The sequence below is a fragment of the Heliangelus exortis genome, chromosome 17 (genome assembly GCF_036169615.1).
Source record: "Heliangelus exortis chromosome 17, bHelExo1.hap1, whole genome shotgun sequence".
Lineage (NCBI taxonomy): Eukaryota > Metazoa > Chordata > Aves > Apodiformes > Trochilidae > Heliangelus > Heliangelus exortis.
In genome coordinates, this window is record NC_092438.1 from 12,271,974 (window position 1) to 12,289,057 (window position 17,084).

The window sequence follows — 17,084 nt, forward strand, 5'->3', positions numbered from 1 at the left end:
GGAGCTCGAAGGGAGCTTGCTGCACCTCCACCTCCCTTCCTCTCTCTGGTTTATCTTTTCATCAACAAAAAATGATGGGGGGGGGCAGGATGTGCTCTCTGTGAAGCGGGACCCTCATGGACAGATGGAGAGGAGATCTGCAGAAGCTCCCAAAAAATGACCCTCGGGTTTAACCCCTTTAGTGCTGGCAGAACCCCCCAGGCTGCCCTCACCCAGGGACACAACAGCACCCCCAGGTGTGTGGGGTGCCACAGGGGAATCAGCTGTGGGGCCGGGTTCCTTCTTTTGTCCCAGGGGATTTCTAGGATTTCCCTACCAGCCCAAGCCCTTCCCTGCCTGACCCTGGGCAGGGAACAGAATTGAGGTGGGGTTTTTTTCCTGAGTTTTGCTCTAAAACTCATTTTTCAGACACGAGGGGGAAAACACAAGGGCTGACACATTCCCACTGGATGGGATGTGGGTTAAAGCATTGGCTCCAACACTTGTTTTGAATCCACTGCCTTTTTAGTCCTTCTTAGAAGAAATCCTCTGTAACAATATCTATATATTTATGCTGACAGCTGGTATCTCAACAAGACATCGATCACAAATACTAACAAGTCCCTCTGACCTCTGGCACATTCACTGAACCTTTCATGGGCTGATTAATGGTCCAGCTTCCCCTTGTCTCCATCCTCAAGTCACCCCCCAGGACCTGGGCTTCAGTCCAGGAGGAGCAAGAGGCTGCTCCTCCTTCTCTAGGACCTTCACAGGGCTCTGGCATCCCCCAACCCCACTCTGAACCAGGACAAAAGGCAAAACCCTTCACTAAAAATCCTATGAAGGTTTACAAGAAGGACAGCCAAGAGATGCCAGCTGGATGTTCTGGAAATGTTTCATTTAGTTGACAATATTTTTTAACTTGTGGAAAACCTTTGCAGTCTAAAACCACCATGCAAAGCACAGTGCCAGACTGAACATGGGTTATACCATGTTGAATCGAGGGATCTCAAGTATCTCCTCATCTCTGCCAGGTTTTGCTGCCTCCTCCCTGCTCCAGAGCACATCTGGCAGGTGACCCTACCCCACCCCAGCTGGTTTGCTGCCCACAGGGAGAACCCTCAGCCGGGCATCCCACATCCCACACTGAGGTTTGCTGACCAGCTGCAAGACAGTGGTGACTTTTTGGTGCTTTGGCTCATGGCTCAGTGACTGCATCTCCAGAGGAGACAGAGCATGTACTTGAGCTGCTCCCAGTTCGAGGGGGAAACTCCCCAGCATCTCCACTCCATCATCGCTTGGGCTCAACACCCACCACTTCCACCCCAAGTGACCCATTTTGGGGTTGTAGCCCCAGAAATAAAAATAGAAAAACCACTTACCCAGACACTCATTGGCCTCACGGGCAGTAGCCCGCTGCCAGGGCCGGTCGTAGTGGAAGGGTTTGCAGCGGTCACACTCGGGACCCTCTGTGTTGTGCTTGCAGTCACACACCAGCTTCTGCTCCTTGTCCTTGACACAGCGTGCCGCGTGCCCGTTGCACTTGCAGCGCCCGCCGACCTGCAGCTCCCCCACCGCGTAGTAATAGGGGCTGGAGGTGGTGCCCCCCTCCTCCTCCCCCCCGGCATCCCGGCCACCCAGGTCACGGAAGAGGTGCGGGCGGCTGAAGACCACGCGGATGTCGGTGGCCGTCACCCAGTCCTGGAGCACGGGGCTGCTGTCGAAGTCCTGGGCTGAGGGTCGCCCGTCGAGGGTGCTGAAGGCGATGAGGCCACCGGTGAGGGGGTAGAGGTCGGTGAGGCCGTCGGTGCACAGGGCCTCCTGCTCGTTCTGCTTGGTGACGGTGGCTTTGCTGGGCTTGCCGTAGATCTTACGGCACTGGGAGGAGTAGTACTGGTAGGGCACCCAGGTCTTGCCGTAGTCCATGGACTTGAGGATGGCGGTGGACTCGGGCCGGGGAGAGCAGAACTGGAGGCTGACGTAGACCACCTCAAACTTCTTGCCGAGGGAGAGGGTGAGGGTAACGTTCTGGGGGGAGTGGTGGAGGGTCTCTGAGCGCCAACACGTCATGTTGGAGGCGGTGTTGAGGTCAGTCAGGTAGGTGGGGGGGTGGGCTTTCCGGGGGTCTGAGGCATTGCAGTGCCGAGTCGGGGGCTTCCCACATGTGCTGGAGGCTTGGACCTCCTTCCCAAAGGCAGCGTTGACAAATTCCGGGATGCAGCGTCGAGGAGCGCCGCTCTCATCATAGCAAGGGTCTGGGGGGGTCTGCTGGGCTACGAAGGGGTTCACTGTCTGGGAAACACCCAGCATGGTGGTGGTGAGGAGCAGGCGCAGGAGCTGCAGGACCTCCATCCTGCCTGGGGAGAGAGAGAAGAGAGTGAATGGCACCAGGAGCAGCACAGCATGGCCAGCTGGAGCAGAGAGGCTGATAAAGGATGGGGAACATCCCTGTGTCTGGCCTCACCCTCTGCCCACCTTCCCACCCCTTATCTACTGATGCTGCCCCTGGAAACAGGGCAGGGAGGTGGTGACTTTGCTTTGCCTCATCCGCACCGATCCCTCGCAGCTGATCTGCAGGGGTGAAGCACCATGGGAAACGGAAAAAGAGCTGAGCTTTGGAAGGAGGAGGTTGAAATCATGGTCGAGCCCTTCCCTGGCCTCTTACAAATTGTCCTGATGGTGATGGGGATGTTTGAGCCTGCCAGTGGCCCTGGCTGTCACATGCAGTGTGGAGACCCCATCACTGCTGATCTGCCAAGGGGAGGTGGTGGGGAAGAGCTGGGCAGGGCTTTCAGCTGCCAAAGTAGCTACAAAACCCAAGTTATCAAACTGTACCAGTGCAGGGGAAAGGAGCAGTGTGGCCTCTTTCCCTGTAGTGTCACAGCTCCAGCAGCATCCCACTGGCCATGGTGGCTTCTCCAGACCAGGAGTGGGAGGCCCTCCAGATCCCCCTGCCACACTACCTGAGTATTCCCACTGACCAACTGATGTTATTTTGGTTATTCTCCAAGAAATCCAGGTCTGGAGCTGTCCTGTCTGTTAATGGAGGGAAAAAGCAAGGACTGAACACAGGGCCTGGCTGGGGTCCTCTCCCTGCAGGGATTCCACACCACTGCCTTGGAAGGTGGAATTGGGACCTGAAGTCTTGTTCCAACACCACCCAACAACCCAAAGGATGCTTCCCAGGAACAGCCCCTTTCACAGGAGCTGGCATTTAGTTATTTATTTTAAAGGGTTTGTTGCTTTTTTTTTTCTTTCCTTTTTTTTCCCAAAACAAACAAACAAACAAGCAAACAAAAATACTGTGGAAGAAAACTGCCTGTCTCTGGGCTGCCAAACCACTAACAGAGGAAAGCTGCTCCCTTCCCAGCCATGCTTAGCACCAGAGCCCGTGCCCACCAAGGGGAGAGAAGGACAGGGGTTTCAGCCCATCCCTGGATGACTCCCCCAGGATAAATCCTGCCCCTGCCATCTCCATGCTGTTTCCTCAATGCTAAATCCTCAGCTGGTGGAAAAGGAGATGCTCCCTGCTGAGAAATCACTGGCTGCCTTGGTGGTCCCTGCATCCCCAGCAGCTCATCCCCCATGCTCCAGCCACGCTGCCCAAGCTCTCTGGGGACACCCCAGCCTGTGGGCAGCCAGCAGATCAAGGGATGATGTCCCTGGAGCACCCAGAGAGCTGGGAACCCCCAACTCCAGGGGTGCAGCATGCAGGTGAGCGCTGTGGGAGCCTAGAGGGGAGCAGCAGGTACACAGTTGTCATTGCAGCTGAGAAGAACATCCCCTGCTGCTTGCTCCTGCAAGCTCCCCAGCATCTGCCTGCCCAGGAACTGCTGAGTGAAGACAGCACCTGGTGAACATCCTGAGGGACAATCCCCAGCACTGCCTGGTGCTGGGCAGTGAGGTAGATCCTGTCCTTAGGCACAGCACAGGGGGCTACAGAAGGCTGGCACAGCCCCCTCAGCACTGGGATGCTGCCAGCTTCCCCATTATCCCCATCCCAGCACACACCCCATGGGGGGGGGGGGGCACCCAGAAGGTGCCCCATCCCACCAGCCCCAGGACAGTACAGAGGTGGGGGAAGGAGACCTCTTTGCTGGGAGGATAGAGAAAAAATCCCCAGGGGTGCCTCAGCTGCTCCTATCCACCCCAGGGTGACTTAGGGTGCCTCAAAGAGTGCACCCACTAAAACCTGCCAAGGAGACATCTCCTTCACCCACCACCTCTGGGCTACGTGGCAGCAGATGGACACGTGAGTGGGGACATGAGCAGGGCCAAGCCCAGGTGGATCACCTGCAAAGGCCTTGTAAGACACTGCAGTGTTGGGAAGCTCCTTCCCATGGAAAAGTGATGGTGCCAACACCCAGCAGTGACAAGGGGAAAGCCCAGAGGTGAAGATGCTGTGAGCAGGGCTGGAACCCCAGCTGGGGCACACGGTGGGGGCAGAAGCATCTCCTGACACGACAGGAAACTCTGTCCCTCCCACCAGCCATACAAAGGGATGAGTCCCAGACACCGGGTACCCAACTTTTGGGGGCTCTGCTCCTGCCAGGGAGCAGCCCAGGCTGGCCCAGCAGCAGATCAGCTCTGCGGAGGCAGAGCATGAATGGAAATCATTATCATCAGCGGGACCACACACAGCCACGCACGCTCCGCGCTCGGCTCACCCCATTATCCCCCTGAAAGAGAGCCGGGGCCGGTGGTCTCCGCGGGCCTCACCTCCGCATCGGAGAGGAGGGCAAACTGCAATCTGCTCCCTTTTATGCATATTCAGCGTGACCCCGGGACTGCCGGCAAGCTGCCAGGGAGGCCCAGGAGCGGGTATTTCTCTCCCTACCCCCACCTGCCCCCCCCCCCCCCCAACCTCCCCTGTCCTCTCCCCATCTTCACTGGTTCAGATTTAATGGAGAGGCTGCTGACTAAGCAGGGAGAGATGGATGAGCCCCTTGGTGCTGAATGCAGCCCAGCACCCGCCTGGATCCGTGGCAAGGAGGGTGCAACTTCCAGGGGCAGCACCCCAAAAGCGTCCCCAGCGGGGCTGTGGGGTGGCTGCCGAGGGGCTGGGGGGGCTGCAGCGGTGGGGCTCACCCTTCCCGAGGAAGCGGCCGCCCTCGCAGCTCCTCCCCAGAAGCATTTTTGAGGTGGGCGATTTCCTCACTCCTCCGCTCGGGGAATGCTAACAGCCGTGCGGTTTGGAAGGAAGTCACGCCGCCGTAGCGCTTCAGAAGGGCTTTAAAAAAAAAAAAATTAAATTGAGCTACCGCATCCAATGCCTCCACACCCCTTCTTCCCTACGGCAACACCCTTCCTGAGGTGACCAGCGGTGCTTCCCTGCCTTTTGGAAGTTTTTTTCGGGGCAAAGCTCCAGCCCGCCGTGGGTTCCCCTTCCCATCACCTTCCCAGGAGCAGCGCTGCCGGGAGCAGATGCAAGCCCAGAGCTCCAGGTCTCCCGACACCGAGCCCTCGGGTGGGTGCTTGGTCCCCGAAATGGAAGGCAGGAGGCAGGTGCAGCAGGTGAGCCAAGGCAAAGACAGCAAACTTCCCCAAATACAGATGCTGGTGACTACAGCAGGCCCAGGGTCACCACCCAGTAGACCGGGGCAGCGGCAGCTTTGCTGCTGTAATTACAGGATTAAGTGGAACAACACAGGGCGGGGAGGGAAGGGGGTTATTAGCCAGATTTGATCCCGGGACCTTTGCGGCGTGGGAGCAGCCTTCTCTAATTAAAGCAGAGGGGGAAAGTGCGAGAGCCCAAGCAGTGTTCTGCTGCAGCCCTGGGCTTAGAGGGGAAAATGTAGGTTTAGAGAGGGAAATGTGGATTTAGAGGGCAGGCGATGGCTAAAGCAGTCAGCAGTGCTGGGAGAGGGAAATGGTGTTTCCCTCTTCCCAGGGACCTGTGTTTCTCCCAGGGACCTCTCCAGTGCTGTTGGCCCAGTGCCAGCCTGGTTCCTCCTCTGGGCCAGGGTAGGATGGTGCAAAGTGTGCTCACATCCCTCAGTAAATAGCACGTGGCCTCAGTTGGAACTGGTTGGGATGGGGATGTCCAGAGTCCAAGAGGTGCTTGGGTGCCTGCACAAGGTCTTGGGTGCCAGATCACGGCAGGGACAGTGACACTTATCCACGTGGGGCACTAAAAGGCTTCTTTTGGCATGGGATAGCCACAGGGCAGCAGGCAGAGAAACCCCAAGCAAGGATTAAGGGACCTGAGTACTTGAGGGGATCCAGTCTTTAGATCCAAATTGCTTGGCTAGGGCTGATCCACGAGGACTTCTCATCCCTGGGCTGTGCCATCCAGTAAAGCCTCCAAACAGCTCAGGTGCTCTCTGAGCAGGAAGGCAAGGGGAGAACATAAGAAGATCCAAAGCAGAAGAGGAATGATGCACTCAGACAAGCTGTAACTGGGCACTAATGACCAAAGTGTGTCTCTTATCCAGGATGCATCTGCTACCGCACATTGCACATTCCCAGCTCGTTATGGACCCTTTCTAATGAGACCATGCCCGTTCTCTTGACATATGTGCTGCAGGAGGGAGTAACCCACTGCAGATCTGCCCCATCCTGTCAACGAGTTCTATATCAGGGAGCTGCTGAGGTCCCCATGTCCCCCCTCTCTGCAGACAACATTCCCTTCCTTGCCACACCGATGCCAACCAGGGGATGCTTCATCCCCCCCCTCCACAAGCAGAACGTGTCAGGACCAGACTGTGTTCTGGCCACGGATAAATCATTCCATGTGTTGCTGGGACAAAAAAATAAAACAAAACAAAGCAAAACACAACTGAGAATTATTTAAAATGAAAGGGAAAACCTCAGGCAGCCAAGGCTCTGGGAGCAGGCCCGGGGTGGGGGCGGCAGGGCGGGCAGTGCTATCACCACCCCAGCCACTAATGGAGCCACCAGTGCCCACCTGGGACACAGATAATGGCAGGGATGAGAGTGATGCCTTGCTTCCCTTTACAAGCTCCCTCCTCTCTTCTGATATGTAAATATCAGAAGCTTCCAAGCACCTAAGGAGCCAGCCTTTCTGTGCAGCCCCTCGGGCTTTCAGACCCTGCTCTCCCCAGAGGATGTGAGGCTCACGGGGGCGACAACCCGGCAGTGTCTTCCTGCAGTGATAGATATTGTGATGGGCTCTGGCTGGCTGGAGCCAGCATTACACAAGCCATACGATACCCCAGTGGTGCCAGGAGACACATACAAATTACACTGCACGCAGGAAAGGATGGGCCAGATTCTGACCTCAGCCCGTTTGGCATCAGGCAGCAGTAACTCCATTCAGATCGGGCCAAACCGAGACGTAAGCAGCTCCATTCAAATTTACACTGGCATACCTGTGGTCAGGATCTGGCCTGGCTTGAATTAGTTGCAGCCTGATGTTACAAAAGGCAGAAATGGAGCCCAGATTTCCTAGGTTATCGAAAACAACCCAAAAAAAAAAAAAAAAAAAAAAAAAAAAAAAAAAAAAAAAAAAGAAAAATCCACCACGAAGAAAACAGTCCCCGGGCTACCCAACCATGTGCACAGAGCTGTCAGAGGCTGGATGCTCGGGTGCATCCCTGCTCACCCGTTTCCATAACTCATAAGCCACACTGACCGCAGGAAGGAGGGACCAGCATCCAGCACAGACACCCTGCTGGGTTCTCCGTGCCCGCCCCTCTCACCAGCAGCCCTGGGCCCTGGGCAGAGCTTGTCCTGCTGCCAGGAGGGGAGATTCAAGCACGGTTTCACCCGCATGCTGAAGAGCTGAATTGTTTCTTTGCTACATCCCCTGGCCAGCACAAGCTGGAAATCTCCTCCTCATGCTCCCAACACAACAGCAACTCAAGGAGGCATCTGGAGCCCCTGGCCTTGCAAGAGTAGAAAGCACAGTTGTCTTGATGCTACACTATCTATTAGTCTCTACTACTGCCTGACTTCTTGCTTTACTCAACTCTAATCCCACCCCAGCTCCCTGTCCCTCTTTGCATGCCCCTGCCATGCTGCTTGGCTCCCTCTTGTGCTCCCCGGAGCATCCCAAAGGGTGCAGAGGGTTTTCCTTCCGCTGCTCCCAGCAGATGACCGGGATTCGTGTGGTTCTGGCCCAGAAGTCCTCATCGCTTCAACCCCTTTCCACTCCAGATGGGAATAAAGTGATCTGGTTTCCATAACGTCCCTTGTTGCCTTTTCACAACATGCCGGGCACAGATGTTGAAAATAGTCTGGATGAATATTTAAAATGGTATTCAGAGATGACAACATTTGGCCAGCTTTGAAAGATCTCTCACATCGGGTAGGGGATGGCTCATGACAACCAGGGCCGGAAACACTCTGCACTTTGACATCTCTTCCCTCCCGTCCCCCACGTGCCCCCCCTGGTTATTGGTACGATATTTCATGCCCCTGGTGTCACACAGCCTGCTATTGCTTGAGTGCCAGCCAAGCCTGCAGCATTTGGAAGAGGCTGTCACGTACGTTTTTAAACATCACGGGGCAAAAGTGGGATATGGAAAATCTGTCGCGTTTCCATACCGAGCGCAAGTGTCCCACGCAGGCTCAGGGAGGGGCTCGTGGGGGCACAAAATAATTGCTTCCTTATGGAACAAGGCCTGAAAAACAGGGTGGGGGAACAAGAGTCGAGGTGCAGTGGACACCCTCAGCATGGCGGGCTGCTTCTCCACTGAAGGAAGGCGAAGCCATCTCAGCACGTGCCCCAAGAGCTGCACTGATGCTCACCTCCACCAGAGCTGGGATACCCTGCTCAGACCTAAGGTGGGACCTCTGTTCCAGTTGGCCCAGGCTGAAGGCATTGTATGTCACGTTGTGGCACCCAGGGAGCAGCAGCAAAGCTCCCAGCCTGGGCTCCCAGCAGCCTGCATTTCTGCTGGACTACTTGCTTTAGGCCACAACATGCTCAGCTGCATCCCTGGACCTGGTGTCTATCTCCCTCAGGCTGCAGACTCACCTTGGTTCCTTCCCAGCTCCCCATTCTCTGCACGGACCCGACTCACTTTCCTCCTTCCACTTGCAGGTGTCAGAGGTGGAAGGGATGTTTGGGATCCCTGCAGCCCAGTTGGACTGCTGGACCTCCTGTCCCCTCACTAGCTCGCTCCAGCCAGGTGGTCAGAAAAGCACAGCAGCTCCCTCTGTTTTATAAATGGGATATTGCAGGGAAAAAGGAAAAAAAAAAAAAAAAAAAAAAGCAAAAAGCAAAAAAAAGGCAGGAAAAAAAAAAAAAAAAAAAAAAAAAGTATGCTCTGCATCCATCCAAACACTTTGGAGAGTATTTTTGGAGCACGCTCAAGCCACCTCCCTGCTGCACTGGTTCCAGGTAGCTCCAGCCTCTCCTGGCTTTGACAACACACAACAATGAACCCGACTAGAGAAGAAGGACCTGTGCTGTTTCCAGCCATCCAGGGTTTGCTTAGCATCCAGGTCTATGCTTAGCATCATCTCAGCCCAACTACAGCTCCAAGACAATTGGCCCGGGTGGAGGTGAGGATGCTCATCCTAGCTCATTCCCCATACATTCCCAGGGTGAGCTCACTCGAGGGAAGGGAATCCACACACAAGTGCTGCCAAGGCAGGACCATCGCGCTGGGAGGAGCTCCCGCTCCTGCCCCCGGGGCCTTACACACACACACACACTGCTTGGCAAGAGCCAGGAGACGCAGCAGGCTGGAGGGAGCCGTGTCCCCCATCACACCAGTTATTCCTTATCCCAAGAAAGGTATTTCCATCCACCCACTCTCCAGTGGGCTGGGGAATTTGGGGGAGGGACAGCATTTGGAAGAAATGAAGGTTCAGCAGCTCCAAGACAGAAAAGCAGAAGCAAACCCACCAAACCCGGCCCTGCTCCCGGTTCCACCATCCGCTCACACGTGTCCTGGCCAGAACCTATGGCCCTCACCCTGGCCCTGACTCGGGGCAGAGTGCTGAGTGTGCCAAGGAGTCTCACCCAGCCTGGCCCCCCCAGCACAGCCCAGGGGGGTTGCAGGACCCCTCCTTTACAGAGGGAACGCACACTGTGAGGGGTCTCTCCGAGGCATCTGTGCCGGGAAGGAGCCAGCAATGGCCCCAAGCTTCGGTTGGTGGCAAGGGCGAAGCCACCCTGCCAAGGTGCCCGGTGGCTTTGTGCTGGCGGGGACATTCCCAGCGGATAAAAGCCACGGACAGGAGGTGCGGGCCGGGGACCACGTGCGTGCCCTGTGCCCGGTCAGCCGGAGCTGGCACTGCAGGCAGCAGCCTGGCAGAGCTCCCACGCTGCCTGCCCCTGCACCCACCCGCGGATCAGCGCCTCGGAGGGCTCCGCACCCCCACGGCAAGAACGGGTGGGGGGTCTGCGACGTAGCGAGGCTTCGCAGAGCGCCAAGCACCCCCGCCGTCCCCCCCACGCTGGCCCTGCCGGGGCGGTGGCAGTCAGCCCAGCCCGGCCGGACCGGGACAAAGCGCGGAGCAGCGGCAGGGTCTGGGTTGCCCGCGGGGCCGGGGAGCGGGGGGGCTGCCCAGGGTCTGGGGGGGCTGCTCGGGGCTGGGAGAGGGGCTCGGCGGTGCCCGGCTGCGGCGGGCGTCATCCCCGGCCTCGCGGTGGGGAGGTCCCGCTTTCGGCGGTGAAAGGATGGAAAAGGGAAATAAAGGGAGGGTGGCTGGTGGGGGGGGAGAGGGAGGAATAAAAGGCAACGAGGGAGGGAGCGGTGGGGAGGAGAGCAGGGAGCTGCGGGCTGGGAAGTTGGAGAAGAGGCTTACCGCGGCCGGGCAGGTAGCGGGGCTGGTCCGGGAAGCAGGTCCGGGGTCGAGGTGGCGAGAAGAGCCGGGACTGCTGCAGCAGCAGCAGGGCGGGCGGTGGAGTCGGGGGGCAGCTCCCCCTTCCCTTGGCTTATAGCAACACACACACACAAAAAAAAAAAAAAAAAAGAAAAAAAAAAAAAAGAAAAAACCCCCCAAACCAAACGCAATCCCCCAAAAATCACCAAGAAAAAAAAAAAAAAAAAAAAAAAAGCAAAAAAAAAAAGAAAAAAAAAAAAAAAGCAAATTGCCAAGGAAAAGTGGGAAAAAAGAGAAAGCAAAATAAAGCGAAATAATGCAAAGCGGGAGTGCTGCTCCCGGCGGTGCGGGCGGGTCCCCAGCACCGTGCCCGCAGCCGGCCGTGCTCCCGCCTGCTCCGCACCGCCCGCGGCTGCTCCGGCTGCGGGAGGGAGGAAGGGAGGGAGAAGGCAGGAAAGAGAGAGGGAGAAAAGGAGAGGAAAGGGAGAAAAAAAGAAAAAAAAAAAAAAAAAAAGAAAAGGAAAGGAAAAAAAGAGAGAGAGAGAAAAAAAAAGAAAAGAAAAGAAAGAAAGAAAAGCAAGAAGTGGAGAAACTGAACCCCGACCGCTGCCTGGAAGCGGAGTAAAAAGGCTCCAATAAATCCCGGGTTGAAAAGAAGGGAAAAGTCACCTCCCCGAGGAAATCAGAAGCAGATTTCGAGCCATTTAATCACATGCAGGGAGGTGTGTGTGCGTGTGCACCGCCCGCCGCGGGCTGCCAGCCCTGCCTCCGCCCTCCCGCCGGGACCGGAGCGGGAAGGGCCGGGAGCGGAGCGGGGGAAGGGGCCGCCCCACCGCCGGGCAGCCCTCCCCGTCGGGCCACCCTCTCGGGGGTCCCGGGGGCCGCGGGCTCCCACCTGCCGCCCGCCCGGCCCCGCCGGGGCATTGGCTCTGCCCGCAGCGGGTCCATCGTCCCGGGCGTGCTGGGGGCTCCGGAGCGGCAGCCCAGGACGCCGAGGGCTCGGCCGGTGCTTAAGGAAAGCAGCCGATAATCCTCCCCCTGCTTCCCAAAGCAGCAGAAATGCGGGATTTACCAGGCGGGGAGCAGCCTCCTCTCAGGGAGGAGGCTGGAGCCTCTGCTCCATCCCGTGATGCGGAGGCTTTTCACGTGCTGCTGCACCAGGGCCGGCCCGGCCTTTCAGTTTTGGTCTGGAAGAGAGAGAAACGGGGGGCACTTGCACTGCGAGAGGCTGCCCAGCAGTGGCCAGGGGGCTACCCTGGGTGGGTCTTCTCCCAGCACACTCCCCAGGCCACCTGCAAGCAGGCAAAAAAAAAAAAAAAAGGTGAAACTAATTTAATCATCATTTATGTGAGGCGATGGAGTAGGGGAGAAAACCTGGGCCTGGATCCCCTTGCTCACTGGGGTTGTGTTCACAGTGCTGCAGCCCCACATCCCCCAGCTTGGCCTGGGGAACATCCTCCCTGCGGGTGCCCTTGTGACAGACACAGGGACTGAGGAGGGTACTGGAGGAAGGGCAAGGGGCCAAGATGGTGCTCACCCACTCCGGGCCCCCACCCAGCATTGCCTTGTGTCCAGAGGACCCCTGTTTAGCCACATCCTGTGGTCTCAGGGCAGCAGGTTGCAGGAGCAGTGCTCTCCCCAGCTGGCTGGCAGATGCTTGCTGAGGAGGAGACCCCAGCTGGCTGCACATCCCCTGGGACACACAGTGTGCTGCTCTCAGCCTTATTGCACAAAATGCATTTTTCCCCTGCTCCAGCAGCAGGGACATGGATAAACAAGGGCAAAACTCCCAGGTGACAGGGCAGAGGGGACCTGGGTCATCGACAGGGGAGCCTCAAGGCTCTGGAAGTTTGATGCCATGGGTATCCTGTAGTCTTCCTTCCTCTCCCAGGAACACTTGTGCATTTGGAGAGCCAGGAGGCCGAGCCACAAGCCACAAACCCCAGCAGCAGAGCTCAGAGGGGAAGCAAGTGCTGGGTCAGTGTCTGCTTTGCATGGGGCCAGATTGGAGCATGGAGCAGAGTGAGGCCAGCGGATGTCAGGGAACTGTGAGACTCTGTGGCTGGGGCTGAGAACAGGTTGGTATGATCAAGGCAATGGGGCAAAACAGGGTATGACTTGAGGTCCTGAGATGACACAGAACAGAAGTTGTCCCAAGGATGGACCTGAAGGCGTTTTCCTCACCAGAAAGCACAACGGCTACCAAGAACATGATCTAGCCTGGCCTGGCTGCTCCAGGGTGGTGCTGAACTGGGGGGCTGTCACCACAATCTCAGTGCTGCTGTTGTCACACTCGTCAGATTCCCCCATCCTGGAGCCCAAACGTGGTGTTTGAAAGTCGTGGGACTGGTGTCCACAGAACTCACATCAGTGACAGCCCACCTGAGAAGGGCAGAAGCTGTTTTCTGGTTTCCCATTTCCACTGTTCCCTGCATATTCCCTGTTTGCAGGATGAAGATCTTGAGGGAAAAATGTGAACCTGGGTTTGGCCAAGAGGGGGATGCTGAGGACATCAGCAGGGATGGAACACTCCCTGAGGGAGGAATCAGACTGCTGAGACCTTGCCAGGTATCCCTTGGCATACCCACGTTACCATCAACCCAGTACCCAAAGTTCACTGCATTCCTGGGCAGATTCATGACTGCTGGGAGGAGGAGAGAGCAAATGCACTGTGTGTTTTCTGTCACCCCAGTGTCTGCGGGAACCTTGGCCCCCTACAAGCTCCTGGCTTATGTGTGTCCATCTCTGCTTCTTGTGCCACATCAAGGCATGACATTTGGTGCTAGCCAGGCTTCTTGCTTAATGAAGGGCTTCTGGAAAGACACAGACATCCACAGGCTGCTTGATCAAAGATGCGGCTCCAGCATGGAGTCAGGTGGGGGAAGATGTAAAATCACAAGGAGGTCGGGGTTGAAGAGACCTTTAAAGATCACCTACTGCAGGGACACCTCCCACCAGCTCAGGTTGCTCCAAGCCCCATCCAACCTAGCCTTGAACACTGCCAAGAATGGGGCAGCCACAGCTTCTCTGGGCAACCTGGGTCAGGAGCTCACTAACCACACAGCACAGAATTTCATCCTTGTATGCAATCAAAAACCTCACTCCATCAGTTTAAAACCCCCGCTTCTTGTCCTGTCGCCAGCCTTGAAAAAAAAATCTCTCTCCATCTTTCGTATAACCCCTCTTTAACACAGGGAAAGGAGACAGGGAGGTTTCCCTGGAGCCTTCCTTCCTCCAGGGCCCAGACCCCGCTGTCCGGACCCCTGGCCGGGCGCTGCGCGGCCCTCGCCCGCCCTCTGCTGGGCAGAGCCCGGGGAGCTCCGGGCACAGCATCCGGAACCGCTCCGTTCATCCCCGACGGGCTGCGGGCCATGAGCTGGGCTGGCACCGCAGCCCCGGCCTCCGCGGGGCAGACAAGACTCAGCTCGGTCACCTCCTTGCCCGCCTGGGGCAGAAGGAGCAGAGATGCGCGGCGATGGGAGGGACAGACACCCCACGGTTCTGCCAGTTTCCAGCTCCCCAGCAGGACAGACACAGCCCCCAAGACCCACCCGAGGAGAGAGAAAGGGGAGATACCAGGCAGCACCAGCCCCCCACTGCCTCTGCATCCCAGCAGGCAGAAAAGGCTGAAGGAGACAGAGATTCCAGTTCCCATGCAGGCTCTTGGACCTTACTGAGCAGAGGAGAGACCCTATTTACCACTCCCCCAGCCCTTCTTTCATCTGTTCCCTGGAGAAGGAAGAGATTTGCTGCCAGAAGGGAGGACTGTCCCTTCACCAGTCCCAGCAGACCTCTGCCTCAGTGTGGTGGGAGAAGAGGATCCCACTACAGACACCAGGTTGTCTTCAGGGTGATTCCCTAATTCCCCTCAAGTTTCCCTTCTTTCTGTGCCACTTACCCTTCAAAGGGATGGTCTGCACCTCACCTGCTTCCTTTGCTGGGCTGCCAGTCTCCTGGCACAGATCTGCCTTTCCACCCCGTTTTCAGAGCCTGGTTTCTTCTGCAGTGCAGGTCACCCCAGCTGAAATGTGGGTTCAGAAAATGAAACGTGGGCATGCAGAGAGGTAGGAACACTGGCACAGGCTGCCCAGAGAGGTTGTGGAGTCTCCTCTGGAGACTTTCCAAAACCATCTGGTTATGTTCCTGTGTGAGGTACTTTAAGTGATCCTGCTCTGGCAGGAGGGTTGGACTCGAGGTCACTTCCAACCCCTGACATTCTGTGGTTCTGTGAACACCCTGCCTCATTGCATGGGCTTTGCCCGAGGCATCCTGCCACTGCTCCATCCTGTCAGTGGCTCAGGACTGTGCTGTGGCTCACCAGCCCTTGGGAGTCTGTCCCCTCCAGCCCCCAACCCTCCTGCTCACCACTGACCTTCCTGTGGGCCCAGGGATCCCAGGTGTGTGTTTGGGTTCTTCCCCATGCTCTGCATGCCTGGAGAACAGCAGCTCACAGAGAGGTTTTCAGGTGTGGGTGCCTCTGTGAACCTGTGGAAAAATCAGGATGACATTACCAGGGGTGGAAACACAGACAGACACACAGGTTTGACTCTGCCTGCCACCTCCCAGGGGAAAGCCAAGCATCTGGGGCTTGTGTCTCATTTACAGATGAGCCGTTTCACAAATGACATAAATACCCACTTCCAAGCAGAAGTAGACATGAGAACCAGACCCCAGTGGGGACAGGGATTGAGAAGTCTGCAACGAATGTGGCTTCGGGAAAAAAAAAAAAAAAAAAAAAAAAGAAAAAAGAAAAAAAGAAAAAAAAAAAAAAAAGATAGAAAAAAAAAAGAAAAAAGAAAAAAAGAAGAAAAAAAGAAAAAAAAAAAGAAACGAGGTGCAGACCTATCCAGCTGCTGCTGCTGGGGGTCAGGAATTGATTTTGTGCCTCTTTCCCAAATCTCTCTGCAGCTTTCTGACCTGCAAACCCCCAGCATTTCCAGACTCCCCACGGCTCAATTTTTAACTATTCCCATTCCTGCATCACTGTCTGCGTGGCTTGCTGAAGAATTTGGTCACCTTACAACCCTTTTGGTCACCTTACAGCTCCCCCTGTTCTTCAGTGCTGCTAAGGCTGGCAAAGGGACACTCGTGTCCCCAAAGGCTCCGCAGCAGCAGCAGCCCCGGCCCGGCAGCCGCGAGGTGGAGCCGCTTCCTCGCAGCTGCAGCCTCGCAGCTCCGGAGCAGTCCCGGTTCCTCGGGGTTGGGCCCGGAGAGGCTCCAGCAGCCTGGGAGGGGGTGGCTCGTCACGGTGGGCTTGTGAGGAACCCGTCCGGTGGGGCAGCTGCACCTCAGTTTGTGTTTTCATCAGCAGGACGATGCTGCACCGTGTCCTGCACGCCTGGCACCGCAGGACCCTCTGGCACTCTCCCTGCCTGGCTGGGCCTCTCAGGGTAGCAAGGCCACACACCAGCAGCATCTTTGCTCAGCGAGGTTATGTGGATGCAGAGCAAGGGTTTCTCCTGGAAAACATCTCATCCGACTTCTGAGTGCTGCTTTTCAGGGGCTCAAAACACAGGGGCAGCCAGCCTTGGCTTTACTTAAGGAGCTCCTTTAATAATCCTCATTATGTACCTGAGCATCTCCAGGTGCTGGGGACCCTACACCTGCCTGCTCTCACTTCCCAGTCCTGTCAGGTGCTCTTGGCTTACTGCAGGGGTGATGTCCCCATGCACTGGAGCGATCTGTGCTGTGCCAGCTGGTGGGTAACACCCCATCTGCAGGCCTGGAGGAGCAAGCACTCGCACAGAAAGCGGCTGCTGATGTTGCAATCAGAGGACAGCACACTCCTGGTTCTGGCAAGAGGTCCACAAACCTGCCTGGCAGATGGAGGCTGGACTGTGTGAGCTGGAGCAGCTCGCCAGGCTGGCTCTAGCATAGCTGGGGCTGTGGCTTGTGGCTTGTTTGCTCTGAACCAATTCAAGCTCTCAGTGTCTGGATAGGTTTGGGCTGAGTTTCCTGAAAGCCTCACCAGCTCCGGCTGTGCCTTTGCCACTCACTTGGGCACCGTGCAAAGTCCCTTGGTTCATTCCCAGTCTGCTGCCAGGACCATGGGTCACAGCAGGGAGATGCCAGCCCAAGTCCCCAAAGCAGCAGGACACACCTTGGCTGGGCAGCACCCTGCAGCCTCTGCCAGCAGCCTGCAGCTCCAGAGCCACAGCTCCTGTGTGATGTAAACAAATCCCTGGCTTTTTGAAGTGGTGGTAGGGTTCAAGTGCCTGCTTCCTTGCCATCTTTGGGAGTGCAGGGCTGAAAGTTGTTCCTGGGAGGCAGCAGCATGAACGTGAACACCTGCTCAAACTGAGGTGCCAGCATCAGGGACCTGCTGCCTGTGCTACTGCCAGGGTCACCCCACCTAGAGGGGTGAA

The 17,084-nt window shown here is 56.8% G+C and overlaps 3 protein-coding genes across 7 annotated transcripts in view; all 3 read right to left on the minus strand.

Annotated features, from left to right (window-relative positions):
- Positions 1–11,555, minus strand: part of NTN3 (netrin 3) — a 29,411-nt gene extending 17,856 nt beyond the window's left edge. The window contains exons 1-4 of one of the 5 annotated variants that reach the window (XM_071761051.1): positions 11,324–11,555; positions 10,702–10,830; positions 5,068–5,209; positions 1,362–2,336 (exon numbers count right to left, since the gene is read on the minus strand). In XM_071761051.1, coding sequence (XP_071617152.1) covers positions 1,362–2,336; positions 5,068–5,113 — 1,021 coding nt within the window. In that variant the 5' untranslated portion in view covers positions 5,114–5,209; positions 10,702–10,830; positions 11,324–11,555. Of the gene's footprint in view, positions 1–1,361; positions 2,337–5,067; positions 5,210–8,487; positions 8,565–10,701 lie in introns of all 5 variants that reach the window. The other 4 variants (XM_071761055.1, XM_071761050.1, XM_071761053.1 and 1 more) reach the window with 4 other exon arrangements.
- The window catches only part of TBC1D24 (TBC1 domain family member 24), a 371,517-nt gene that overhangs the window by 121,116 nt on the left and 233,317 nt on the right, over positions 1–17,084 (minus strand). The window lies entirely within an intron of this gene.
- Positions 1–17,084, minus strand: part of VRK3 (VRK serine/threonine kinase 3) — a 362,077-nt gene that overhangs the window by 1,026 nt on the left and 343,967 nt on the right. The gene's annotated exons all lie outside the window — the stretch shown is intronic.